Source organism: Caenorhabditis elegans, chromosome V (assembly GCF_000002985.6).
Source record: "Caenorhabditis elegans chromosome V".
Lineage (NCBI taxonomy): Eukaryota > Metazoa > Nematoda > Chromadorea > Rhabditida > Rhabditidae > Caenorhabditis > Caenorhabditis elegans.
The window spans coordinates 16,600,747-16,628,387 of NC_003283.11; the positions used below are offsets into that span (position 1 = coordinate 16,600,747).

The 27,641-nt window shown below is 35.1% G+C and overlaps 7 protein-coding genes, 3 non-coding genes and 2 pseudogenes across 13 annotated transcripts; 5 read left to right on the forward strand and 7 right to left on the reverse strand.

The window, feature by feature from the left end:
- Positions 1 to 95: 95 nt before the first annotated feature.
- Positions 96 to 2,456, reverse strand: T03E6.8 (Serpentine Receptor, class H). The gene is made up of 6 exons (NM_074799.6): positions 2,032 to 2,456; positions 1,760 to 1,905; positions 1,125 to 1,333; positions 851 to 1,078; positions 727 to 805; positions 96 to 459 (listed from the first exon to the last, which is right to left on the reverse strand). The coding sequence occupies exons 1-6, from the start codon at positions 2,208 to 2,210 to the stop codon at positions 287 to 289; spliced, it is 1,014 nt and encodes a 337-aa protein (NP_507200.3). The 5' UTR covers positions 2,211 to 2,456; the 3' UTR covers positions 96 to 286.
- Positions 2,457 to 2,782: 326 nt separating this feature from the next.
- On the reverse strand, positions 2,783 to 10,206 carry Y32B12C.5 (annotated as a pseudogene). Its single transcript has 4 exons — positions 10,105 to 10,206; positions 9,472 to 9,670; positions 7,910 to 8,883; positions 2,783 to 3,460 (listed from the first exon to the last, which is right to left on the reverse strand). Coding segments are annotated over exons 1-4 (1,953 nt in total).
- Positions 5,113 to 5,133, forward strand: 21ur-15242. Its single transcript, NR_070082.1, has one exon.
- Y32B12C.1 (Smr domain-containing protein) lies at positions 5,867 to 7,784 on the forward strand. The gene is made up of 4 exons (NM_074800.2): positions 5,867 to 6,022; positions 6,093 to 6,263; positions 6,316 to 6,625; positions 7,091 to 7,784. Exons 1-4 carry the CDS (start codon positions 5,873 to 5,875, stop codon positions 7,228 to 7,230), a joined length of 771 nt encoding a protein of 256 aa, NP_507201.1. The 5' UTR covers positions 5,867 to 5,872; the 3' UTR covers positions 7,231 to 7,784.
- A 382-nt stretch (positions 10,207 to 10,588) lies between the features above and the next one.
- On the forward strand, positions 10,589 to 11,957 carry srw-54 (G-protein coupled receptors family 1 profile domain-containing protein; the record flags this gene model as incomplete). 2 transcript variants are annotated; one of them, NR_023987.1, is made up of 5 exons in its annotated part: positions 10,589 to 10,911; positions 10,956 to 11,099; positions 11,153 to 11,482; positions 11,529 to 11,724; positions 11,780 to 11,957. NR_023987.1 is itself a non-coding variant. In NM_074801.1 (4 exons), the coding sequence occupies 4 exons, from the start codon at positions 10,589 to 10,591 to the stop codon at positions 11,955 to 11,957; spliced, it is 1,056 nt and encodes a 351-aa protein (NP_507202.1). The 2 variants fall into 2 exon arrangements, 1 of the variants encoding a protein (NP_507202.1); NM_074801.1 differs by having other exon boundaries at positions 11,314 to 11,724.
- An 88-nt stretch (positions 11,958 to 12,045) lies between these two features.
- Y32B12C.3 lies at positions 12,046 to 14,382 on the reverse strand (annotated as a pseudogene). Its single transcript has 5 exons — positions 13,689 to 14,382; positions 13,425 to 13,646; positions 13,150 to 13,253; positions 12,353 to 13,106; positions 12,046 to 12,303 (listed from the first exon to the last, which is right to left on the reverse strand). Coding segments are annotated over exons 1-5 (2,032 nt in total).
- Positions 14,383 to 17,015: 2,633 nt separating this feature from the next.
- Positions 17,016 to 17,334, forward strand: Y70C5A.4 (uncharacterized protein; the record flags this gene model as incomplete). Its single annotated transcript, NM_001269791.1, has 2 exons — positions 17,016 to 17,101; positions 17,157 to 17,334. 2 exons carry the CDS (start codon positions 17,016 to 17,018, stop codon positions 17,332 to 17,334), a joined length of 264 nt encoding a protein of 87 aa, NP_001256720.1.
- Positions 17,335 to 17,591: 257 nt separating this feature from the next.
- On the reverse strand, positions 17,592 to 20,177 carry Y70C5A.3 (DUF38 domain-containing protein). The gene is made up of 5 exons (NM_001129594.4): positions 19,442 to 20,177; positions 19,171 to 19,401; positions 18,826 to 18,929; positions 17,938 to 18,775; positions 17,592 to 17,891 (listed from the first exon to the last, which is right to left on the reverse strand). The coding sequence occupies exons 1-5, from the start codon at positions 20,153 to 20,155 to the stop codon at positions 17,628 to 17,630; spliced, it is 2,151 nt and encodes a 716-aa protein (NP_001123066.1). The 5' UTR covers positions 20,156 to 20,177; the 3' UTR covers positions 17,592 to 17,627.
- A 472-nt stretch (positions 20,178 to 20,649) lies between these two features.
- Positions 20,650 to 22,465, reverse strand: Y70C5A.2 (Serpentine Receptor, class H; the record flags this gene model as incomplete). The annotated part of the gene is made up of 6 exons (NM_074803.3): positions 20,650 to 20,762; positions 20,811 to 20,921; positions 20,980 to 21,283; positions 21,610 to 21,830; positions 21,893 to 22,041; positions 22,296 to 22,465. The coding sequence occupies 6 exons, from the start codon at positions 22,463 to 22,465 to the stop codon at positions 20,650 to 20,652; spliced, it is 1,068 nt and encodes a 355-aa protein (NP_507204.2).
- Positions 21,303 to 21,387, forward strand: Y70C5A.5. Its single transcript, NR_070083.1, has one exon. It is a non-coding gene; the product is annotated as an Unclassified non-coding RNA Y70C5A.5 (non-coding RNA).
- On the reverse strand, positions 21,313 to 21,385 carry Y70C5A.t1. The gene has a single exon. It is a non-coding gene; the product is annotated as a tRNA-Lys (tRNA).
- Positions 22,466 to 23,110: 645 nt separating the features above from the next.
- oac-53 (Nose resistant-to-fluoxetine protein N-terminal domain-containing protein) lies at positions 23,111 to 27,224 on the reverse strand (the record flags this gene model as incomplete). The annotated part of the gene is made up of 11 exons (NM_074804.3): positions 23,111 to 23,439; positions 23,486 to 23,571; positions 24,149 to 24,294; positions 24,344 to 24,657; positions 24,924 to 25,023; positions 25,077 to 25,262; positions 25,311 to 25,467; positions 25,513 to 25,903; positions 26,253 to 26,568; positions 26,679 to 26,859; positions 27,165 to 27,224. The coding sequence occupies 11 exons, from the start codon at positions 27,222 to 27,224 to the stop codon at positions 23,262 to 23,264; spliced, it is 2,115 nt and encodes a 704-aa protein (NP_507205.2). The 3' UTR covers positions 23,111 to 23,261.
- Between the last annotated feature and the right edge of the window lie 417 nt (positions 27,225 to 27,641).

Here is a 27,641-nt window from a genome sequence, read left to right on the forward strand (position 1 = left end):
CACGAAATAAAAAGAACAAGGATCAGTGACGTGTTGTTTTTTGCAAGACTTGATTCTGACAGAACAGAAACTGTTTTAGTTGGGCACTGATAACAGAGAAGGGAGGAGGATTTATGTCAAAAGTCTCATGGGTCCCGTTGAATCTTCTCTGACGAACGCGCAGCCGACAAAGAAGAAGGTCCGCGACGGACTGCCTATCTATGTCGTCTGCACATCTTGACTGCAATTTTATACAATAACAATTACAACAAAAATATATGCTCATCAAATCAAAATTTTCAATTTATCAAGTCACAACATTAGTCGCCGTCGTCGACCACATTGCGGTGCTCTTCCAACTCTGATTTGACTGTAACCTCAATTTCTTCCGGAATTTTCTCCACAAAGCTGACACAATGTGCATTAAATTGTTGACGGCTCCTTGAGATGATATGAGTAGTAGGAAATGGAGTCCATTATCTGAAAATAGTCCTTTTCAATTAGAAATAAATATATTTCATTCCGTGATTATTTTCATTCCGTGATTATTTTCACTCGGGAATCGCTCGCCCACTATGGGGGAGTCTACGCAAGGACAACGACCACATTCTAATGGAATGGAAACGATTGCCCGTCTGCACCAACTCTAGTTCAAGCGAACAATGATAACTATTGTAATCTGTATTCCTTCACATCTCCCAGCGAGCGTAATAAATTATTATTATTATTATTTCAAAAGTAGCTCACCCAAAATGGAAATGTCTGCATAGAAAAGAGTGGACACTATAGCCAAAGGAACAATTATAAGAGCAACACAAACACAGGCCTGGAAGTTTTAAATTTAGCAGCCGACAGGCACCGGGGGCGTTACCTGGTACATTAATATAAACGTGAAATTCCTTTGCAGCGTCAATGTCTCCCTGGACACTATCTTCCGAGAGTCGTAGACAATTTTCAAGCATGTGAGCACACTGCTCACACCTGTGAAGCAACATATCCCTCCGAAAAATATCGAGCAAAAATATGGAATGTAAATCTCCCATTGCCGCGGATCAGCGATGAACATCTGTGGGCAGAAGCAGACTGAATTATTGAAAAACTGAAAAATTGGATCTCGTTAACTGTGGTGGTAGATCAAAACCAACTTCAAAGGCCTCTCTTCTGAACCCATCCACATCGAATTCAATGGATAAAGCTGGTAATATTGAAATTGCGACGACAGCCATCATGAGATAACAGAAATAGAAAAGCCATCTAATAATTTTCACAGACAATTCGAATTTTTTGGTGTATCGCAGGTCGGATAGCGTGACGAGTTGATGTTTGAAAAGCTGCATGATGACCAGAGAGACCACTGCAATTTAGGGGATTTTTTGGATACCATATTGTACCCAGCATCCCAAAATATCTACCAAAATCGTTTGACATGCGTTTTTAGGGTGTTCTAGGGTCGTTTTAGGGGCGTTATTAAGGAGTGTTTACATGAGTTAATGAAAATGAAGTCCATTCTCTGGGATTAGTGATCGGACCTACAGTATCCTACCGTACTCTATTGTACCCTATTGTGTGATTATTATTCCTTCATTCCGTATTACTACCCTACACTACTCTACAATACTACTTTTATGTTGTACAGATACAGTTATATTTAAATACCGTATCGCGCGTATTGGTATTAATATTATTTTCTTAATAACACGTTAAAAATAGATATCACCGCTAAATACTATTTTCAGTTTCCTTAAACCTTTCTCGACTCATCTCTCACTATCAGACTTACACAGCACGACATGTGTCATTATAACCAAGGGAAGTGCCACATTTAGACGAAGCGTGGCCAGAAGACCAGTCATAAAGTACCCAGGAATTGGTGGAATTAATAAAGGGCAAATGACGGTGCAAAGAAGTATTACAGACATGAAATTTCTGGAAAAAATTAAAGGGTAAATTTTATATAAAATAAATTCGATGAAAATCAGTGTGACGTTAAACAAAATCAACACTCCACAGCTTTTCCCTAAACTAACCAAACTTTTGTCAAATAAAACTCACATGAGCATCTGTTTCAAGTACAGCTTTTTCACGGCTTGCACCACTTTTGACTTGTTCCTCGTTATAAATACCCATGCCAAAATATACGACGGAATGCTCAATAAGGGAACTAACCGAAAAACTAAGAATAACACGGAAGAATTTAAATGATCAAGTGAGCAGATTGAGAAGTTGCTCATTTCAATGCGGAATGATTATTTAGAAATAAAACTTTTGACTGTGGTTTGTAACCATAGTTTCCAGAGATTAGAGATAAAAAGACAATACAAAGTTGGTGTTGATGTGGGAATACGCCAATTACTGAATTGATAAGTGTAGGTTATGGGTGATATTTTAGAGAAAATGTATGCAAAGGGAAGAGTATTAAACAGATTACATTTTTTACATCATACATTATACGCAATTTACAATATACAAAATAGCCTCAGTTCGCTACAACACTACCATTTACGAAAAAGTTTTTTTTCTAATTCACTTGTGCCGACTTTCTGTTGAGATCACGTAGCAGAAGCCATATTTTGAACGTTCAGCTAGCTCTCTCCGACCGTTTTTACAATGCTACTCTCTGCGCTCTTTTACAACATAACAGTTTCCTTGAACGTTTCAAAACAAGCCTCTCGCTCTCTATTGCCCTCTCTGTCTCCCATTATGCGAGCGCTTCGGGCACATCACCTGATCAAGCAGGACATAAGTCTCACACGTTTGGGCCTCTGCGTTTTTTTTTGTTGTTATTTTAATGTCACGTTTAGAAGAAAGCTTTTCGTTTTTAAAAGGAACCTCAAGATTTTTTACAAACTAAAAATAATGAGCTTGAAGTTCAAACTGCACAGAATTTGAATTCAAAAATAAAATACGGAAGAACTTTTTTTTCTCTTATTTATAATCACTTCGTCTACCAAAGAAACAATGTTCTTCGTAACTTCCAAAATCTCCCGGATGGCTTCATTCCAATGCTTGAGCTTCACTATGTTACGGTAGATCGCGTTGTTGCATTGGTAGAGCAACATTTGACAATTTTCCCGGCGGATTATGAGCATAAAAGTTAGTTTTTTTTTCGTAGAAAGTTACTTTATAGCGGGGGAAATTTGATACACAAAAAAACATATGAACCCACGTCTTCCACATCTCCTCGAGAGCGTAAAATAAATTAAATTAAATTAAATTAAATTAGCTGGAATTCCAGATTTTTCGCAAAAAACATAGATAAACTGTGAAGAATTCACAAACTGTAATTGGAACAAACTTACAATTCCAGAAATCAAACTCATAACGGGGAAAGGCAACAGCTCACTCGGCCAGATTCCTGCGATTCGGAAGAAAATTCTGGAGCACTATGGCCCGAGAATCCGATGGGAGCATGCTAACACTGGAATCTTGTATTTGACTATTCAAGCTCAACCGGCCACGACTCTGGGAGCATCCTAGGCTCCTACAATACAAAAATATCAAATGTAACATATCCGATTTTGGAAAAAAATTTGAAGCAGTCGTACTATGTGTCCCTTTTAGCTTTAATTGTTACTGACTATGGGTATACTTTTTTGTATTATATTTGTCTCCCTACAAGCCAAGCCAAAAATTATTTTTAAAGTTATATGATTAACCTCACTTCCCACGCCAACTTTCTGTCCACTAAAAATTATCTACAGTTTTGTAAACCTCTCAAAAATGATAACGTTTTTGGCACTTTCTTACTTTGTTCCTATGTAGATCACAGTGTTTATGTAAAAAATTCCCGATGAATCATGTGTCCTTTTAATAATCTAAATTGCGTTCCTCTTATAATTTTTCCGATTTCTAGTTTACTTATCACCTCAAATTTTACTTCACTTCTTACCCATTCGATCTATATTTCCTCTTTTGTGCAATTCGTTTTGTATCTTTCTCTCAAAATCACAGTTCCACATAAAAGGCGACTGGTTGTTAGAACAGCCTTAAGTAAATTTTCGAGCACTAATTTGTTCTTTTAAAGAAGGAGTATCGTCAATGGGGAAATTGTTTTAAAATGTAGTATTGATGCTAAAACTTCCAATTATTGCAAAAGAAAAACGGGAAAAATCCGTGAACATTGAGCAATTCGCCGCTAAAATCGACGAAAGTGGCTGAAAGTGGCTGAATTTGAATTTCGCGCGCATATGAAACCTAGGCCACCACACGATTTCTAGGCCATATTCGTTCAACAAAATATTGATTTAAATGTAATTATTTCGAACTTTAATTTGTTTTTCTTTCTCAAAAAGTTTAAGAAAACTGAGATGAAATAATTGTATTAAGTACTTATAAAAATATAATACACAACAGAATTAAAATTCGGACAATCTTCCCGGCCTAGAATTTCCCTAGTTAAATTTTAGAGCTTTTTCGACTATATTTCGGACTGAAAATGCTCAATGTTAACGGATTTTTCCCGTTTTTCTTTTGCAATAATTGGAAGTTTGAGTACAAATACTACATTTTAAAACAATTTTCCCATTGACAATACTCCTTCTTTTAGGTTTGAGAATCAATTACTAAAACATTGTTTTTATACCGTATATTCTCTATTAGAGCGGCACCCTATTGCTCACCTTTGACGTCATATGTCTTGATTGATTTTGAAGATATCAAGACCTGTTAAAAAATTAAGCATAGAAGGAATTTTAACAAACATTTCCGTAGTTAAAGCCTTTGACCAAAATCAAATGTGACCGAGATATGAGCTGTCAAAGTTGAGTGGTGGGGTGCCGCTCTAATAGAGAATATACGGTATCCTCCCGCCTTTTCAAACCTTTCAAGTAATGAAAATGCATTCTTCCTCGCCATAATTTTTATGATAGAAGAATGACGTGACAAAAAATCCAAATTGGCTTGAAGACTCACAAGTTTGGTGCTTATCAAAGAAATTGTAATGACCATAAAAGCAAACAACTCGGACTGACAGTCCTTCAGCGCCTGGGTCAACTCGACAGAGCTTCTTCGATTGCATGATGCACATGTTTCTTGAATATTTGTTTCTTGAATTTTTTTTGAATAATTTTAATAAATAGACTCTCACTTTTTCACCTATAATTTAATATTCCGAATTGGAATATGAAACATTACTATGTACTACTACTCACGGTGTGAATTTTTTTCCTACAAATTGATGAAAAAAATATTCCGAAATATCTTTTCTCTATGTAAGGCAAGAAACGATAAAATATTGATAAAATGACAATTTTTCGACCTAAATATCTGAAAATTTCCTTAAATTTGTTTTCATAAACTTTACAAATACATTAATCAAATTGAGACCTACAATTATAATATACTTTAAGACACTCTTGTCGACTCCGTTTTCGAGAAAGTCGCATTTTCAGTCTTCCGGAGTTATTTAATTTTTGTGTACCTTATGTTTGAAAATGTTACTCAGTCTAAAAATTACGCCGAATAAACATCTTGATAATTCAAAATTTTCAAATTTTCTGCTGCCTTCGCCCTCCGGAAACGTTAATAAAATGCATAGTAAAACTTGAGGTGTTTCCAATTATTTTAAGACTGAGGAAACTGTTATCAGTTCATCGGAGCAAACAATAAATAGTCTCTCATCATTTTGGAGTCATTTTTTCCAATCTGTTAGTTTCCTTCTTTGAAGATTCAAGCTTGAAACTGAGTTATTTAACTGTTTTGTGAAAAAAATTGAATGCCACTTAATTGCGTTGGATCTCACAAAAACAGATATGAAAAGTTACCCCCCACTTTTTTTAAAAATTTTTAAACAGAAGTTTACTAATCAGTTTGTTTTTTTTTGTAAAAATCTCCTTGATAATATTTTTCATTTGAGATGTCGATATTCAAAGTTTTCTGACCTTAAATATTTAAGATGCGTCCAGAAGAACTGACTAAACGATTCAATGAGTTTTCGTTGTGGATGACGGAAGAAGGAGTGGAACAAATGAGCTCTTACAGAAATACAAACTGGGAAGCCCTCAAAACAGAGCTCGGAAAACTTCCCACTCTTCGACATAGCTGCGTAAATAGTCTTTGCCCATTTTTCATATGCTAACTTTCAAATGCTGAACTAAAATTGATTGATTTTCCAGAAAAATCATGTACCTCAGTTAGTCAAAGAGTTCTGCCTTGAAAAACGAAGATATGGAGTTAACCCGATGTATGTGCACTTCTTATTTTGCTACTACAAAAAAAATATTGAGGACACTCGTGGAAGATTGGAAGACGATAAAGAAACTTTAGAAGAAATTCAAAGAACCCACGTATGTTTTTATACATTGTCAAAGTATTGCCAAATATTACGTTATTCTTCAGGACGAACTCAACGTAAAATTTGAAGAACTCAACAAAGTGAAAACATTTATCAAAAAGCAAAAGGAAAGCAAAGGAAACGTTTATTTACCAAACGAATATACAGAAAAGCATCGTCTTCAAAACACGATTGACAACTTGAAAGACAAGATTCAAATTCTTGTTTCAACAAGAAACGAGCAACTGTGGGACTTTGACAATATTCCTGATGGATTCCAGCCAATGCTGGAACTGCACCATTTAAAAAAAGACCAAGTTGTCTATTTTGTGGAGAAATATCTTCAAAGATACACTCTTGGCAATAAACACAAAGGTTAGTGAAAGCGGGAGTTTTCTGAAGAAAGTATGATGACTGGTGTGAAAATGCCCCTCAGCTCAACTCGGAGCAGTTTAGAAAATACAAAGTTACCGTCAACAAAAAAAAGAACCCATTTTTAAAATCCGCATCAAAATTTTTGGGTGTAGCTTTGCCGCATTAATTTTTGAAGTGATGTACTGTTGAACAGTTTCTTGTTTCAGTGTCTAGGGACCTAATGGGTTATTAAAAATATTTAAATGCAATACTTTAAAATGTTTAGGATTTTTCATAGTTGCCAGTCAAACCTTTGAAAAATTGCTAGATTTTAGCAAGAAGTGGACTTATTTTGTTTTTTTTTAAAGAATTTTTGATTCGAAATTCAAACAAACATTTTTTGGTTTTAGTTTTGATCACCATTTACCATGTCTCACTATTAGACCGTTTGTTACTCAAATTTTATTGTTCATGTTACAATTTCAGAAATTCAACTGATTGTTGGAAAAGGCTCGCACTCGATTGACAATGATTCTGCAATTCAGAGAAAAATCCGGAGAAACTATGCTGAAAATGTGCGCTCACACCCTAAGAACTACGGTATTCTTCTGTTGAAAGTTCCTTGAAAGTAATCGATTTGAAGTAATCGATCAAAAATGTGTTAGCTTTATCAAAAACAACATTTGAATTCGTATAACAACAAAACACATTTACTTATTATTACTAAGAACATTTTTGCATTTTCGTCGAAAAAAAATTCCAAAAAAAAATTAAAATTCTAAAACTGACAGCCCTGATTTGTTGATCATATTGTTGTTATTTTGTTTTTATAATTCGCCACTTTGATTTTGCGTTTTCCACTTTTCAAGGCATCCTGAAGGGTCGACCCATCGACCCATCGTAAAAAACCTATGAGGCGATAGGCGGGGCGAGGCGTAACTACGTCGCCTATGTGGATGCTTGGCTCAAATATCGAAAAAGGTTATGTCTCCTTTATTTTTTTATTGAGAATTGAGTCGTCCAGAGAATATTTCGTTTTTTTCTAATTTTATTGAATGAAAAATTGGTGTTTTTTTCTGACCCCCGTCCCTTCCGATTTTCTATTCTTATATTTATATTGTTTCTCGCTTTACTGTGATATATATGCTCAATCGTTACTCAATAAATGTTTTCATTGCAAGACAGTTGTAGCTGTTATCTGAATGGTGGAAAATTTTCGATTTCACAAAATTTGGAGTACATATTGTATATTTTCTAAATTCCTACACAATTGATAACATTAACCATTTTTCACAAATTACTCACTTGTTCAATGTCACATGCTTCCTCCTTATCTTCAACCACACGTTTTATTTCCAGGAAATTCGTATCACAGCGGACATAAAATTTTCCGATCAAACTTTTGACTATTATTGTTAGCTTGGTATCGATTGTTTCTATTATTCCATGAAAATCACATCGTTCCTCGTTCGGTTGGTCGATTTTTTCGCAACAGCGAAGGTAAAACTCACGGCAATCCGAATTATTGACGCACGCCTCAATCAGATTTTTGAATTAGTTATGAAGAAATTATCTCACTTTCACCACACCTCGCAATTTGTTCAAAGATACTTTATCCATAATCGCATAAACATACGGAAACTTGAAAAGATAATGTAGTGACGTGGGAGACAAGAAACAATCTCTGATTTGTACATTTGTTGCACTCTTCCAATTTTGTGGTTAGCGATTTCTTGAAGATCAATCGTTGAATATTCTCTTTGTTTGTGTCTAGCAGATATGATGATGGTTTCCAACGTACTTTGATCCACAAATGGCAGTACCAATAATACTTGTGATGCGTCTTCAACCTCTAGACTAATCTCAGTAGTTTGAAGTTTTCTGTTTTGGTTTCCCAGAAGATCCGCCAACCATGTGTATACTGTATTGAGGTTTATAAATATTGAAGCTTCAATTTTCAAAGTTTTTACTGGACAATATTCGTACAGCTTCTTGTTAAACACCGAAAAATACAAATGTGTCACGGGTGTTTGTTCTCAGTTCGTCGCAAAAGACCGACACAAAATAGCTTTCCTCCACCAAAATTGGCTTGTGAACTCGCGAACAAGAAATCAAGGTACTGCTTCCCTTGTCTTCATAATATACATCTAATGAATGAGAAAAATTGCGAAACTTAAGAAATAACGCTGCCGTTTTATGTCCAATAGAAGCATCGATTTTTCGTAAAGGTTCATTAAGCATTGATCCCAAATAGTCGGACACATACACCATGTTTTATTCTGAAAAAAAAGAAGTTAAAAAAATATGCCGTATTTCCACTATTGTACACTCAAAATAATAAAACTGCGTGGCGTGTACTGCAGGAAACTTTAGGCCCCGCTTTTTAATCGTCCACTCACGGGATAAGACAAAAAATTGGGAACCCCACCAATATCAAGCCGTACGATGTCGGCGGCTTGATATTGGTTGGGTTCCCGATTTGTGTCTTTTCCCCCGTGAGTGGACGATTAAAAGGCGGGGCCTAAAATTTGGGTTTTCTGCGTATACGCCACGCAATTTTATCATTTTGAGTGTATGCAAAACTAATTTTTAATTGGACCGAATGAGTGCACGACTACTAGAAACGACTATTTTTCGAATTATTGCTGGTATGAAAAAAATAAAAGTGCACGACTTTTAAAAACTGCAATACTAATTGAGAAAATACGGTAGTTGCATTAATTCTTTGAAAGTAGATATTAGGGCGGCAAATATTTTTGACTCATTTTGTCATTTCACGATTAAAAACAATTTATATTGATTGTGAGATTGTGAGTATAGAGTATAGTAGATTGTGAGTATATGCAAGCCTATCAATTTCACCTCACCTTTTTTGCCAAGCATTCTTCAAGATGTTTGAAAAGTAAAACAAACTATAACATTTGCGGAGAAGCACACAAAACGTTAAACAACTGATATGACTTACAATTAGATAACGGGCTAGTAAACAAACGGAACTTGCGTGAGAATGGTGTGCTCCAAAAGGAATCGGTAGTAGGAAAACTGTTTTGAAGAAATTTGTTTTTTCTGAAAAAAAATACTATGGAGTTTTTGATAATATGTATATGAGATAAAAAGTTACAAACGACAGAGAAGCCCAAAATTTTCAAATGTTCAGTGAACCGCGTCAGGGCCCCTAGCTTAGAACCATTTTTTCAGGCCTACTGCCCGATCTCGATTATTATAAGCTTTCATCTGAGGTTTACGTGCGGCTATTGCCTTATCAGAATATAAGAACACAATAAAAAATTGAAAAAAAATTTCGATCATAAATTTTTTGTCAATCGTCATAAAAAACTCTCAGGTCCACATCATTTGCCTTATTTATTTGCCTTTTAAAATTGAACTAATAAATTGAGACAATTATATTCTAGGAGAAATTTTGAAAGTTATAGTTCAAATAAATGTTTTAGACACTTTTTTCACCCTCTCATTTCACAATTCAACAAACTTCAACCTACCTTCACAAAAATCAATTTACCAAGTTAAACAGTAAATTAGTTAAAACACTACTCAAGAAAGAAATAAAATGAGCTCCAAAAAATATGAAAAGTTGTCAAAATGGCGAAAATGTAAAAATTTAATAACTGATAAGAAGCAGATAACACAAGTTGTGTCAGTTTCTTGTTTACAGAATAGAGCACGAAGACCGTGCTCCGAAATTTAGACTTGGTTAGTTCGGCACCAATTTCATTATATATAGTTGATGCCGTTAAAACATTTGAAAATTAATTGGATATAAAAAATCATAATTAAAAACTGCTTCAGCAGTGACGCTAGCAGTCTCCAAAAACACTTGCTAAACGTACAAATTACTAAATAGTTTTGAAAAAAAAACAAGTTTTCCAAAAAAAAAACAACAACTCAGAAATTAAATCCGCCCACTGTCCCCCTTCCCAGCTATGTTGAATCAGATTCCTAGTGTATTTCTGCTCCAATCTCGCAATGAAAAACTCAACGGAAACATTTTTTCACGAAGGCTTCGGAGATATAGAAGATGAAGTTCGTTTTTGGTACGATCTGCAAAACATCATCAGGCCTATTGATGTGTACTTGGATTACTTCAACTTTTCAATATCAGTTGTTGGAGTCATCGCAAACATTTTTCACTTAATAGTGCTTGGTAGAAAGTCTATGAGAGCACTTACCGTGAATACATTCATGATGGGAATTGCTATTTGTGAGTTTGTGAGGATGATGTGCTACGTTATCATGAGAATCCCAAAGTATTATCGAAAGTATCAGAAGTTCAAATTTGGGCGATTTTGGTAATTGCAAAGAAATCTGTATGTAATAATTCAGACAGTTTCAGTGTTCCACCAGACTCGTACCTCACAATATGCATTGTAAATAATTCTTCAATTTTATTCAATTCCATTCAGGATCCCCTCATTTCAATAGCTGTCGCCATGGCAGTTCTACGAACTGTTTCTCTAAAATATCCGATGAGTAGCAAGTTCGTATTTTCACCTGTTATACAGAAACTTACAGAACCGGTTTGAATTTCAGAATTGGGTTCAAGAAATACTTACTGAAATACTTGTTAGCATAACTTTTCGCCAAACAAGACTAAAAATTCAAATATCTGTACGCACGCAAAAACTTGCGCATAACTTAAGCCTAACTAAGCTCAAGTCTAAGGTTAAGCCTAAAGCCTAATATGGCATCAGAATACTATTGATAATACGTGGTATTACAATTCCATTCTGGGCACTTGATTTTTCTCAAACACAAGTCACCGTGGAGTCTGACCCCTGGAGATTGCCAGACGACTGTAAACATTTTGCTGAAGGTCGATTTTATTTTTCAACTACCACTTCTCTACAAAATCAGGGATTTGTACTACTTATTCAAGGAATCTTATTCAAACTGATTCTTTCTTTAGTTCTTCCGATAGCAACATTAATTTTGATTCATGACATTAAAATGAGGAATAAGGTGTCATCCGTGGGAAGTAGTGCTTCAAACGATCGTTCAACAAATTTGGTTGTTTTTATGACAATTTCATTTATCATTGCACTTGCCCCACAGGGAGTACTATACCTTATCAAATTTACATATAAAAATGATGAAGGAGTTGTGTGAGTCTTTGATTAGCCATTTTTTAATTTTTTAATTGTTCGAAAAAAATTTCAGAAGTACTATTGAAACACTTAACAATTTTCATGCGTTTGTACCACTTGCCAACGGAACTATTCATATTATTATTAACTTTTTTATTTCATCCATGTATCGGAGAACTGTCAATGAGCTGTTGGGCTTGAAAACTGAGCATTTTGTGGCTCATTCTGTGATTCAACCAACAATTATTTAATTTCGTTTTCAGTAGTATTTGTTTGAACACTTTTTCTTGTAAAGCCAACATTCCAATATAATGATTTTTTCACACTTTTTTAAACATATTAAACTCTATTAACAACATAACCAGGTGCTCTAGATCTAGGAACTCGAGAAAAAACAAATTTTTGATTTACATTATATAATACATGGAGAACATGACCAGGGTCCGGAAACTGAAAGAACCATATATTCGGTTGACCAGTTGCAGATGAGCGTACGTGCGGAAATCCCAAGCCTTCTCCCTCAAAAATGTCTTCATTTATATCACTAACGTCAAAAACAATTCTGCACTTGGTGAAAGTATGGGAGCTTTGGAATTTCTGTAACTTTCAAAAAATTAACGGAGAAACAAAAGTTTTAATTCCTTACACTTTTTAAGTATACTACGTCTTGCAATGAAATTGTTGGTAGGTGAACATCGATCACGGAAAAATGTGATAAAGACTCAACTTGATACACAGCAATCAGCGGCCCACACAATAGTTCTTGCGCGTGTTTCCATTGATCCAGCGTTGAAAGTTCATTGATGTCTAAGCCCGGAAATGTGAGAGAAGTATCTGGTTTTCGAATTTCCATGGCACTCAATGCAGTTGGATCAAGATTCTTCAGAATTCTCAGAACATCTTCTTCATTATCGGCCTCCATATTGAGCTTCTTCACCGGAAGCAAACGATCCAAAGATTTCAGTGAATTTTCCAACAATGCGCAAATAATACTTGCGCTCAACTTGAAAATATTCTTTTCAGTTTCATTTTCAGGGCGAGTAGCATTTACACATAGTTCTTGAATCACTGATTTCTGGTTTTGCAAATCTAATATCATTTCTTTTGTAAAACGATCCCATGCATGACCTTCCGAAGTCTCCTCATCAACACAACACTTTCCATAAGTTTTTACATTTTCATAGATCTTGCTCAATGACTCATTGACCTCCTCTAATTTTGAAGAATATCCTGTTGAATAGTAAAGCTTGCTTTTCAAAGTAATTTCGTCTTTGAAGTACATGTTCACTCGTACCGCCTCAAAATTTAGGAGTACAATTTCAATTCCACAAATTTTAGAGTCAGGTTTCAAGAAATCAATGACTTGGCGGACTCCACGTGACACTCTTCGAAGTGCCTGTCTGAAAATGATCATGTTAAAAAATCTTAAAAATCTCCGTTTACATGGTTCCTAAAGCAAGTTTTTCCAGCACGTGCTCCATGATCAAATAATTTTGAAAAACTCTGAGTGGTCCATTTAAATCAGGTATTGAAAATTCATCTTGATTCTGAAAAAATTTAGTCTATTTCAACTAGGGGTGACAAAACGGACAAATCTAGACGTTCATTAGTTCAGATTTGCCAGATGGATATAAAATACATATATCCAACCGGATTTCCACAGGCGCCATGTGAATACCCGTGTACAGGACAATTTTATACCTATAAAAAACACTTACTTGTTCAATTTCACGTGTTTCTTCCTTCTTATCAAACACGCGAATTATTTGCAGGGTATCTGGACAAAAGAGAATACGAAATTTTCCGATTGAATTTTCTAAAATTTTTGATCCATTATGATCAATTGTTTCCATTGTTCCAAATAAATCAAATTGTTCCTTGTTTGATTTTTCACGAAATCTAACGACAAAATAACGGCAATCCGGGTTACTGACGCACGCCTGAATCAAATTTTTGAATTAGTTATAAATAAACTATCTCACCTGTACCACACCACGCAGCTCGTCTATAGATGCATGATCCAATTTCACTCTAACATCTGGAACCTTGCAAAGATGTTGCAATGACGAAGACGGAGACATGCAACATTTAATTTTTACAGTGGTTACACTGTTCCATATATCTAGCTCAAAAATCTCTTGAAAATCAATTGTTCTTTGTTTATATATAGACGATATGAAAACAGTTTTCAAAATATTTCGATCCACAAATGGCAGTACCAAAAATAGTTGGGAGGCGTCTTCAACCTCTAGACTAATCTCAGTAGTTTGAAGTTTTCTGTTTTGGTAAACCTCATTGATTTTGGTAAACCTCATTGAGATTTGTGAGTATGGTAGTTCTAGTATTCAAATTTTCAGATGAAGCATCTTCAAAGTACTTGCTCTTGTCTAGCACCAAAAAATCAAAGACTTTCACTGCCATCTCTTTCATTATGAGCGTTCTCAATTCGTCGCAAAACACCGTCAAAAAATAGCTTTCCTCCACCAAAATCGGCTCGTGAATCTGAGGACAAGTAACCAAGGTACTGCTTCCCTTGTCTTCAAAATTCACATCAATGAAACTAATATGGTGGTCGAACATTAGCCGCAAAGCTGCCGTTTTGTAACCAATCTCTGCAGTTATGTGATTTGGAAAAGCATTCTTCATTAATCTCAAATAATTGGACTCATACACCATTTCCGTCCTCTGAAAAAAAGTGAGATAAAAGGAGGAGAAGAGTAATTTTAAAATTTTGCTTCAATGCAAAAAAATACTGATATAAGTAAATATAACTGTTCAGAAAAACCAAATTTTTTAAATACAAAAAAATGTGTGTTTTTTTAAATTTTTCAAAAATCAAAAAAACGACCGAATTAAATTCAAATTTGAATATTTTTAAATTTCTTTTTTTTTAAGTTTTAAGCTTTGTGTACCACTTTTTTCAACATTTTTCCGCAGATAAAAAATTATAAATAAGTATTAAATTGTCGAGTTTTAGACTAATGGTTGAGTTTCCGCGAATTTCTTTTGTGTTATCAAGTTTTGTTCGCGGAAAAATGTTTGAAACATTTCCAACTGTTTCGAATTTTGATTAGCATAGGAAAAAAAAGAAAAAACCCAATGAATTTATGGGGTTATTCAAGTAATGTCGTGAAATTGAAAAGTGTATTTCAATACACTTTTTGCCTTATTCAAGTAACATCAAAAACATGTATTTCAATACAGTTTGTGACGTAATTTCGCGACATTTCTCGACATTTCTCGACATTATGCGACAACCAGAAAGCGCACAACTGAATGAAAAACACAGAGAAAGGTGTCCCCGCAGGGTGAAAATCCACACAATTTGCCGTCGAAGGAGAACAATTCTGATAAATCCACTGTGGAAAAATGTCGAGAAATGTCGAGAAATGTCGCGAAATTACGTCACAAACTGTATTGAAATACATGTTTTTGATGTTACTTGAATAAGGCAAAAAGTGTATTGAAATACACTTTTCAATTTCACGACACTACTTGAATAACCCCATTAGCCATAAAAAACAAAAAATCGATAATGATGTCACTAATTTGCGCAAGATTTCTATCGTTTCTATGATTTTTGAAATTTTGAAAAAAATAGTTCTATTCGGCCATTTCGATCTATTTTCTCTTATCTACATGAAGGTTATTGTTTCTACTCCACCTGTAAAGCATAAATAGTTGCTTTATTTCATTGAAATACATATATAGAGCACAATTAATAAAACCGGCCAAACATGTTACAATATGTTTGGAAAATAGAAAAAAATACAACATTTGCGGAGAAACACATGAAAAGGTTTGACCAACTGATAAGATTTATATAACGGATTAGTAAACAAATGCAACTTGCGTCAGAAGAGTATGCTCCATGAAAATCGGAAAACCTAAACATCATGTAAACCTGCAGTTTGTAACAATACATAGTCGCATTAAATTGTATCACCATGACAACGCTTCGGATCAGGGGTATCATAATTATGGTCTTATTAATATTGACATGAGGTTTTCTGAATTACTCAAACGTTTCCATTTCGGCAACAAGATTTTTAATGAGAAAATTTTTGTTGAAAAGTTTTTAGATCGCAATATGTTTTACAACTGTTCAGTTGATCACTTTTTGAACATTTTTTAGAGGAGTTATAGAGCTTCATAAATCGAAAAATGGCATCCCACACGGCCTCCTGGAGTGTTCATAATTATTAGAGCGCGCTCGCGCGGCACCTCACGGACTCCAGAATTGGCGGGAATTCGTTCCGCGGGACAGCAGTTTTTTGCTATTTTTGGCTTCTATAGGAAATATTTTTAATTTTTTGTTTTATAATATTCTTGAGAAGCATCATCCGAATTGAACATATGTAAAATTATGAAATTTGACCGAAAACTGAAAGTTTTACAGAAGGAAGTCACTACAGGTTTTGAAAAAATGTATCAGGATCGCCAGTTTTGCGATTTATGCGTCGTAAAGTATGTCAATTTGTAGATAATTAAAAGTTTCATAAGAATTTTTGTTTGAAATTCTAATTCTTTTATTTATAATAAAAAAATATTCAAAAAATCAACAATTTTACGTTAAAATCTTATTTCTTCAATTTTACAGTTTTTAATAAAAACTATTTTGAATTTTCAAACGAAAATTCTTATGAAACTTTTAATTCTCTACAAAATGACAAACTTTACGACGCATAAATCTCAAAACTGGCGATCCTGATACATTTTTTCAAAACCTGTAGTGACTTCCTTCTGTAAAACTTTCAGTTTTCGGTCAAATTTCATAATTTTACACATTTTCAATTCGGATGATGCTTCTCAAGAATATTATACAACAAAAAATTAAAAATATTTCCTATAGAAGCCAAAAATAGCAAAAAACTGCTGTCCCCGCGGAACGAATTCCCGCGAATTCTGGAGTCCGTGAGGTGCCGCGCGAGCGCGCTCTAATAATTATGAACACTCCAGGAGAGCGTGTCCCAATGCTATTGATAATTTGTGGTTTCACAGTTCCATTCTGGCCTTTCTTACTCTTACTATTACAGATTTCTAGACGACTGTAAACATTTTGCCGCGAGTCGATTTTATCATCCGACTACAACTTTTATACTAAATCAGGGATTTGTGCTACTTATTCAAGGAATCTTATTCAAACTGATTCCTTCGTTAGTTCTTCCGATAGCAACATTAATTTTAATTCATGACTTAAAAATGAGGAATAATGTGTCATCTGTGGGAAGTAATGCCTCAAGCGATCGTTACAAACTTGGTACTTTTCGATCGTTACAAACTTGGTACTAACAAACTTGGTACTTTTTATGACTATTTCATTTATCATTGCACTTGCCCCACAGGGAGTACTATTCCTTATCAAATTTACATATAAAAATGATGAAGGAGTTGTGTGAGTCTTTGATTAGCCATTTTTGAATTTTTTAATTGTTCGAAAAAAATTTCAGAAGTACTATTGAAACACTTAACAATTTTCATGCGTTTGTACCACTTGCCAACGGAACTATTCATATTATTATTAACTTTTTTATTTCATCCATGTATCGGAGAACTGTCAATGAGCTGTTGGGCTTGAAAACTGAGCATTTTGTGGCTCATTCTGTGATTCAACCAACAATTATTTAATTTCGTTTTCAGTAGTATTTGTTTGAACACTTTTTGCATGTTTTTAATTGTTTTAAATATTTTTCAGAAGTACTATTGAAAAGCTTAACAATTTACATGCATTTGTACCACTTGCCAACGGCACTATTCATATTATTATTAACTTTTTCATGTCATCCATGTATCGGAGAACTGTCAACAACTTTTTAGGCTTGCAACCCGATCAATCTGTGGCTCATTCTGTGATTCAGCCAACAATAATTTGAATACGTATCTAGTAATATTTCAAATTCTTTTCATATTATACAATACGTTCAAGAAAATGAAATAACAGCATTATCAGGTGCTTTAAATCTAGGAATACGAGACAAAGCAATACTTCGATGCTCATAGTATAGAATATGTAAAAGATCACTGTTGTTCGGATATTGAAAAAACCAAACACTTGGTCGACCTGATGATGAAGGTGAACGCAGGTGCGCAAATCCCAAGCCGTTTTCCTCGAATATGTTTTCATTCATATCATTAACCTCAAAAACTATTTTGCACTTGGTAAAAGTACGGGAGCTCAGGAATTTCTGTAAATTTTTAACTTAACAGAGATAAAATTTCAAAAATCCTTACGTTTTTCAAATATACCATGTCTTGTAATAAAAGCGTGAATAGGTGAACATCGATCATTGAGAAATGTGACAAACATTCAATTTGATACACAGCAATTGGAGGCTCACACAATAGTTCTTTTGCGTTATTCCATTGATTCAGTATTGAAATTTCATTGATGTCCAAGCTTCGATATATGAGGGAACTCTTTGGTTTTTGAATTTCAATGACATTCAATTCAGCTGGGTCAAGATTCTTCAGAATTTTAAAAACATCTTCTTCATGTTCCGTCTGCATACTAAGCTTTTTCACAGGAAGTAATTTCCCCAAAGATTCAAGTGAATACTCCAATAATTGATAATACGTACTTGCACTCAATTTCCATACATCTGGTGCGTTTTCAAGACGAGTATCAATCTCATTAATTTGAAGTGTGAACTCTGGAGTATAAACGCGCGGAAGAAAATTTAAACATCCGTCTCCAGGTAAGCGTGACGCATATAAACACATCTCTTGAATCACTGATCTCTGGTTTTGCAAATTGAGCACCAATTCTTCCGCGAAACGATCCAGCTCTTTGCCATCCAATGTGTTTCCACTAATACAACATTTTTTATGTGTTTTAGCATTTTCATAGATGGTTTTCACTGACTCGGTTATAGCCTCAAAAGAAGGCTTTAAAGAAACTTTTGTTGATCGGTAAATGTTTCTTTCGATATCGTCTCCTTCCAAGAAAAACATTTTCACTTCTACCGTCTCAAAATCTGAGAGGTGAATTTGAATTGCATAGATTTTCGAGTCAGGATTCAAGAAGTCTACTACTTGTCGGGTTTTATGTGATACTTTTCGAAGAGTCTGTCTGAAATGTATTCATGCTAATAATTAAAATGTAAAAACATTTCAACCTACATGGTTAGTGAACCAACTTTTCCCAGAATGTGCTCCATGATCAAATGATTTTGAAGAATTCTTTGTGATAAACTCGAATCGGGTTCTGGAGATTCATTCTGGTTCTGTAAAAGTTCGGTTTATTGATATTAATCAACAATGCGCGACGGTGTCAGGTTGTCCCATCGCTCCACTGCACACAAAAGGAGGGAAAATGTTTTTTTTTAAATTTGTGACGGGGGGTCAGCGGCAGGTACTTTTATAAATAATAAAATACGTCGAGATCAGGAGATCGAAATCTAGGACGAGCCACCTGATTATTTTCAATGCTTTGAGTGAGAAATGCAGTGTATACAAAATACTTACTTGTTCAATGTCACATTCTTTCTCTTCCTTCTCTAACAAACGGCGTATACATAGGGTCTTCGAAAAATATTCAATAAAATACTCTCCGACCGATGTCTCTAATACTTTTCTTGTATTAACATTTATTGTTCTTCCCGTTCCAGGAATATGAAGTTGTTCTTTGTTTGATGTATCTAATATTTCGTTGAAGTCAACCGAAAAATTTGAACAATTCGGATTATTGATACACGCCTGAATAATTTTTTAATTAGTTATAGAGAAGTTAATTCACCTTCACCAGTCCACGCAATTCGTTCATAGATACTTTGTCCATCATTACAGAAACACCCGGAAATTTGAAAAGATGTTGCAATGGTGTAGATGGAGACATATAACAATCACGTATTCGTAAACCCGTTATATTATTCAATATCTCTAGATTAATGATTTCTTGAACATCAATTATTGATTTCTTTCCTTGTTTGTATATAGACGATATAACAAAGAATTTCAGTATATTTTGATCCACTAATGGCAGTACCAATAACACTTGGGATGCGTCTTCGACCACAAGAAAAATGCCGGTAGTTCGAAGTTTCCTACCTTGATTTCTCAGAAAATTAACCAACCATTGGTATGCATCATTAAGATTCATAAGTAAGGCATTTCCGGTTTTCAAACTTTCAGATGAAGAATCTCGAAAGTAAATGTGCTTCTCAAGCACCGAAAGAGAGAACTCTGCTAATGGTGTTTCTCGCAATAGCATTGATTCCAGTTCGTCACAAAATACCGAGAAAAAATAGCTTTCTTCCACCAAAAACGACTTGTGATATTGCGGACAAGTAATCAGTGTATTGCTTCCCTTGTCTTCAAAATACACATCAATGTCGCAAGAAGGGTGACCAAATCCTAGCGACAATGCTGTTTTTTTGTATCCAATTGCTGCATCTATTACAGATGGCAAGGTATTCTTCATCGATCCCAAATATTCGGATACATACTTCATTTGTTTCCTGAAAAACTGAAGTTAATATAGTTGCGTTATGCCATCGAAAAAAAATTAAACAAAATTAACAAAGCCTGCCAAACATGCTTCAAGGTGTATTAGAAAATAGAAAAGGTTTATGGAGAAAAAAGAAAGTTTCAACAAATGATAAGACTCACTATCAGATAAAATGTGAGTAAACAATTCAAAAAGCAAATCGCGCCAGAAAGGTATACTCCAAAAAAACGATGATCGGTTGACATTTCCGAAATGTGGAATTCATATTATTAGTGAAATGAAATATCGAAGAGTTTTTGATTAAAGAAAACAAATAAAATCAATTCTCATGCAGTGAGAAAAAACTGTCAGCTAAAAATTTTCAGTTGTCGCAGGCCTATAGGCCTGTAGGCCCGCTAGACCTTGGGGCAGTGGGTTTATTATTTATGTTTGATAATTTTTTTGAAAATACTTTGAGATATATATAAAAATTAATCAATGATCACATTTATTTATTTTCACACAGTTGTAGTAGCAGTTATCACCGCAAAAACTTGAATTTGTGGTACACAGTGTGTGTCGAGACGGTCAGCGTCCACAATTGCGCCTACTCGATGGGATTTTGGTACGCCTGAAATTAAAGTATTTTTTCTAGATTTTTCTAGCTCAAAATACTCACAATTATTATAAACTCTCAGGATACGAGATCTCACAAATCGATGTGCAAGAATAAAAATTATCGTGGAAATTGTTGCGTGGTGCCCAATAAATAAAATAATGGTTAAGGACGCTGAAAATATTTTTTTTAGTGTTAAGTTTTTCTTCATCTTAAAAATGTAATAACTTACTAGATTCCGATCCAGGCGCCTTGATAGCCAGGAAACATATAGGAAGGAACAACAAAAAGCAAAAAAGCAGGGTGACTTGAATCCCTAGTAGAAATAAAAATCCGGTCTGAATCTTCCAAAACTTCTTGGATATTTTCATTTTGGAAAGCTTTAGAATATGATATGCTCCTGATAAATATCCAATTGAAAATATGAGAAAGGTGATGAGAAGGAAAATAATTGATATTATCGATATTATAAGTCGCCACGAATTTGTGTCCAGGAAGAAGAATTCTGGACAGTTGGTATTTCTGAGTAGTTTGCTCTGAAATCATGAAATTCCGCAAAAAATCAAGCCACCTAGGGGACTCGAACCCCTGACCTTAAGATTAAAAGTCTCACGCTCTACCAACTGAGCTAAGGAGGCTCTGACGCAATGGTCACGAGAGGAATAGACATTGCAGAGTAAAAGAAATAGGAAGGGGGGGGGGGGGGGCAGGTGATGAGGGGGTAAGAAAAAGTGTGGTGTAGGGAACCCAGACCGGTAGGGGGATTTGTTACTAAAAATCTTTACGGGCGCCCGACAAATTACAGGCTCAATTCTTCAAATCAGGTCAGGGAAACCCGCTTTGGCGTCGGCTGCTTACATACCCTCTCCGCCGCCATTCTCAATCTCCACTGCACATCGTATTCGCCAAAGCCGAGCGTCAAAAGCAGACACCAAAATGAGAATAAAACGAAGAAATATAGGAATTTTAGCATGGTCCTCAACAAGAAAAACATCTTCTTTTCCTCCTCATAAGCCACTGCAGACAGTTTTTCGATGGCTTCACACCGGGTATTGATGACTTGAACCAGGAAGAACAGCATAACTGAAAACATTGTAGTTTGTAGTTTGTAGTTTGTAGTTCCAAAAAAACAAATAAAAACTCACCTAAATAACAATAAACTGTGGAAATAATTGCCCACATTGGATTGACTGCATTTAAAATTTGCAGAAATCCTGTAGTCTGGAATCCCCATGCCGGAGTATGAATGATTGGGGCGATGCCGGCGGTGAGGAAGGAAAGGCTCGCGAATTTACTGAAAAAAACTTAATTTTTTTTAATAAAAAAGTTAGTTTTTTCCTCAAGTTTTTGTTGATTTTTTCATAACAAAATCTAACAGCAAGACCCCACGAGTTGCAAAAAATATCCAAGGGGTCGTGGGTTCGAACCACGGAGTCATTCCTGGAAGACAAGCCCACAACCGCCTGCGCCAGCACCCATGGCGCAGCCAGTAATGCGTGCGGCTACCACCCACGACTCCGCGGTTCGAGTCCTGTCAGTGGGGCTTACCTTATGAAAAAGTACCCATATGCCCTTTTCGATGGTTGGAGATGTTTACTGGACTTGTAGATCAAAATATAGCCGGCAAAAATGAAGACTGGAAGGGCGAGCAGTGGAGAGAACTTGTGAACCCACAAAATCCCAGAAATCGCATCAGATGGGTCACAAACAGTTATCATTTCTGAAAAAGAAAAATGATGAGAAATAAATATTTATTGGTTGTGAAGCTCGAGCGGAAATTAGTCCAATTTCCTGCAATCAAAGTTCGATATATATTTCGCCGGAAATGGTTTAAAAAGACTAGAAAGGAAAGTGTGACTTGAGTAGTTTTTCACAGATCTGAATACCACAAATGACATAGAAGAAGTGCGTGAGAATTCGAGATAAGTTTGCTGAGCAAAGGTGGTACTTTGAAACAGGTGAAAATTGAAATCAAAAGCTTAAAACAGGGGTGTTATGTCAACAAAATAGGGTTCAAGTTTTTTTGGTTTTTCTCATTTTCAACGAGCTGATTTTTTGAACACTCCGGCGTGAAATTTAAAGCAATTTGTCACGCGGTCGTAAAAAAAAAGTCGGTGGCTGAGATTTCCCTTTGGCGACCACTACTGCAGAAAACATGTTGTTCTGACCCTAAGTTTGAATAATGTTTATTTTGATGTTTTATTTGAAAACATTTGAAAAATCATTTTGGAATTTACCTCAGAAAAACCTCAGAAAAACTCTAGACTCCGCCTCTTTTCTGCAATTCCAGACAAGAACCACTACTCGACCAAAATTTGAACTTTCAGCCATAAAAAAACAAAAACAGAAAACAATTAGGCTATTTTTCTCTAATTTTTTATATAACAAGACACCGATCAACATTAGGTAAAAAAGGCGAATGGAATGAGTTCGGAGAAGTCAAGAAACAAATATATATTATGGACACGAGCGTGAGAATGAGAAAATTTAATCGAAAATTTTGGGTGGTGCTGATCAACATTTGAGCACAACTGGCTCAACTGGCTCTATTTCAATATCCCAGGAGCCATTTGTCTTTTTCAAATCATCTTCTGCCTTTGTTAAGCCGCCGGAAATTGGAACTGGTTTTGGTCTCGAGTCAGAAGTTGTTGCTCCAATTCTCAAAATAGCCTCGATGAGCATTTTCTCAAGTCTGAAAATGACAAATTTTAGGTCAGAACTTGAAGAAAAAGACTTACTTTAAGGTGGAGACTTCGAAAAGGCAGCTCCAGAAAAATGCGAAAAAGTAGGAGAGAATTGTAGCGGGGATTGCGTAGTAGCAGTACTGGAAATGAAATATTTTATTGGTGAAGCATGGGGTTTTGTGTTAAAAATAAACCAAATATAACAGCCAAAAATTAATAGAATTAAATAAATTCAAATTATTTTTTTTTGTAAGAAAAAAATTTTAATTTAAAAAAGTGAAAAAAAATGCCCAAATGAAAGCTAGTTTTAGATTTTTTGCGTTTCTGCTCATTTTATTCATTTTTTCGGAATTTTGATCTATTTTGATAACACACTTATTCAAAGTTTTAGACAAAAATTGTTTGAACTAATTCTGACAAAAACTGTTTTTTAAATCGTCCAGAAAAAAATCTAAAAATTTAATTTTAAAAACTCGAACTACAACTGAACAATTTAAGAAAATAAGAAAATTGTTTCCAAATTAAGCTGTAACTGCACAAAAAATTGGAAAATATGAAATTTTCGCTGAAAATTAAAAAAAATAATTCTGCAATTACCTAAAACTTAACTTCCAGAAAAAATTTTCCGAAATATTTGGTTTATTGCTTCAAATGATTATCAACTTTTTGCAATTTGAAATTGAAAAAAAATTAACTTAAATATTCAAAAATACTCACCACTTGCCAAATATTAAAAAATTGCAGAGGTCTATCTCCGACGTTCAGGAAATAATAAAGGGCCATCCAATGCACAATATATGCGCAGTATGATAATTTTCCAAATGGTTGCCAAATCGGGTGAGACATAAATGCATTAATTGGACCTGAAAATTTTAGAAATCAGTCAATCTGAAGCTCAAAGTAATAGCTAACCTCCCCACCCAAAATGATTAGCAACAATGACCCAAGCCACTGCAACTGACCATCCCAGCCTCGAAAAATTATTAAAAGTTCCTTTGACAAACGGACTCCAATATGATCCTTTATCATAATCATAATTAGCAAATAAACATGCGAAACCAATTCCAAAAGCTACGACCCAGCAAGTAATACTGATAGCTCGGTTAAATCGGATTTGGCGTTTTCCGTAATTTGCAATTATATATCCTGTTAGAAGACCCAGAAGATAAGGAGTACACCGTATCCAGGGACGGTTGTAGATCATGTTGGTGTAGTGACCATCGGGACTGGAATTTTGAGACATTTTTCAACTTTCGTCTAACATTTTTCAATCTTCGTCTAAAATTTTTCAATTTTCGTCTAACATTTTTCAATTTTCGTCTAAAATTTTTCAATTTTCGCCTAACATTTTCCAATTTTCGTCTAATATTTTTCAACTTTCCTCTAACATTTTTCAATTTTCGTCGAACATTTTTCAATTTTCGTCTAACATTTTTCGGTTTTCGTCTAACATTTTCCAAATTTTGTATATTTCTCCCACTATTCAACTCACTCTGAATGATAATCATCCGCTGACATTGTATCATAAACCCCGTACAAAATATACGTAGTCACAATGCTTCCGACACACCCAGCCACAATCGACACCGCTCCTTAAATTTTTTTCATACAAGACTCAAAATGTTGCTCAAAAATCACTACTCACCGGCTGCAAATGAGAAATATAGTGCTACAAGAAATATTGGAGCAACCAGGTACAATTGCGTGTCCACTGCCAGATACCAGGACACTGGATAGCAGGTTGTCTTCTGGTTTGTGTCAAAATTGTTGATATAGATCAGATTCCGCCACCAATTTGTTCGGCAATAGTTGGACATTGAGGCGAGCGCATCTGAATTTTAAGAAACTTAAAATTAAAAAAAATAAATATTCTACTTACTCCACATCCATGCCGCATATGGCCCCTGGATATATGGCCCGTAGACCACAAAAAATCCTACAAAAATCATGTATGGAGGGGTCAAGCGGAGGTATCTGTGAAGGTAGAAGAGGATCCATGTCAATGGACTTTTTATGGTGGAGGATTTTGGACGTTGCTGGAATTTTAGATAACTTTCTGAAAACTGAGCTCTACGGCAAACCTTGAAAAACAAGTAGGCCACCACAATTCCTGACATCAAAAAGAAAGTGTCTACGGAGACAGTTGCATTGAGAAATAAATGATTCCAAATAAGCTTCGGAACATTTGAAATTGGAATTAATGTTTCATTGAACTCAAAGAACAAAAGCGAGTGCCCTGCTATCACCCAAGAAATCGAGAATGCTCGGATGCAGTCCAATGACTTAATGAATCCAGGCTTCTGCTCTTTTACCGACAGAATTTGGCCAGCATTTGTCCAAAATGAGAATGCTAACAGAAACTTCAGGTAGAGATTTGTTTCCTTGTCACTTGGAATATTGTATGTAGTTTCTCGTAGGTAATCCACAGAAGTTGCAAGAATTGCGATGCTGATCATGATTCCCATGAAGATTCTGAAATCGGAATGTTTTGTAGTTGCAAGATGCTATTAATTTTTTATAGCACCCAACACTTTCTGGGTCTCGCGAATTACTATAATTTTCGTTTCAATCGGCGCACCCAAAAGTGTCCAGGTTTTGTGTCGGCTGTATTCAGAGGCGGCCGCAATTGAACAGAGGATTAGGCGGCGCACGCTGTGGCCAAGTGGTAGAGGGCTTGACTTTTGGACACTTAGGGGCCGGACCTGTCTGGTTCGACACCACACTGGTTAAAAAAATTTTTAAAAACTTTTCTATTGATCGAACTAATCGATTTTTTCATTTCCAAATCTCCAAAAATGAAATAAAAACAAAAAAAACTCACGTAAATCCCCAAAACGCCGAGTCCTTTTCAATATCCTGATGAACACATTTTGCAAATCTGGCCGTAAAAAGTTTCGAGCCTAATTGATTATACAGCTTCGGAAGGTCCAAATGCTGGCAGGATCTTGGCATGCAAACTGCCGATCGGTATGGTAGAGATGAGAATGGAAGTTTGATTTTTGGAATCAGCCCCATGTAACAGTAATTTGTGTCGTATTTGATACCACTGATTCGCTCACATTCTTGGTAGTTTCCTTCAAAAGTGTCAAGGAGTTCCAGGAGACCTGGCTCGAAGAGTCTGCCAAATGAATCGAGCTCTGGAAGTTGGAAGATTTGTAGTTAATTAATAAAATTAAGTTTGTTAATTAATAAAACATTAATAATTTCGCAGCCGACATTGATCGAGGTCTACGACCAAAAAACCCACGTTGAACAGCGAACATGTTTTCCTCAAGTTTTTTCGTATCACATTTTCCACCAGGTGCCATGCATTGTGTAGAAGTAGCGACGAAGGTTTCCAGTGAGCTCAGCCACAGTTTTGTGTCTTTTGTGCATTGCTCGGAAACTCCAGTGTAGTTGAGATGAGGGATCTTTGGGATGATTAGGTCCTGTAAAAAAATTGAGAGGCGTCAGGTTGATCATGACATTTTTGTAAAATTTAGATTTTTCCGAAATTGAAGCATACTTAAAATGATTACGAAATAAAAACATTTTACAACAATATATCTTTTTTTAAAAATGTCTAAACATTTTTTCAATAAAAATAAATATTTGTAATAAACGGAGCAATTTTGGAGAAATTTTAGGGCCTCCTCTTTGCATTTCAGCTAAAATTTCCTCCCTTTTTCATAATTTCAAACAGCCCAAAAAAAATCTTGACATTTTCAAACCAAAAAAAACCGGAAAAACTCACTTTCCAATTTGTCTGTGCTGAAATTACAGTACAAAAAGTCCAAAGCAAAATGAAAATCATTTTCTCTCATTTTTAATTCCTACTCCTTCCTTAAATATGGAGGAGGCACTGAAATCACTTGTTGAGCAACTGATAAGAGCACCAAGTTCAGGAGTACAAATTTTACATGCTACTTTTTTCTCTTAAAACTTGAATTTTACACAACTAGCTTTTGCTTTTTTTATTTTTAGTTTGAAATAAAGTTAAAATCCTATAGATTTCCGAGTGGTTACAGTTTATCCCGGAAAGTGAGGACCATAAAAATTATAAATCAAAAAATGAGTGTGTGCTCAAATTTATGATATTGTGCACTTTCTGGTCTTATCACTGATGAAACAAGTGATTAGAAGGGGGAAAATGATGAGTTTGATTTTGATCCCGAGCAGAAATAAAACATGATTAATGGGAAATTTCGTATTTTTTCAGGCCAGGCAGAAG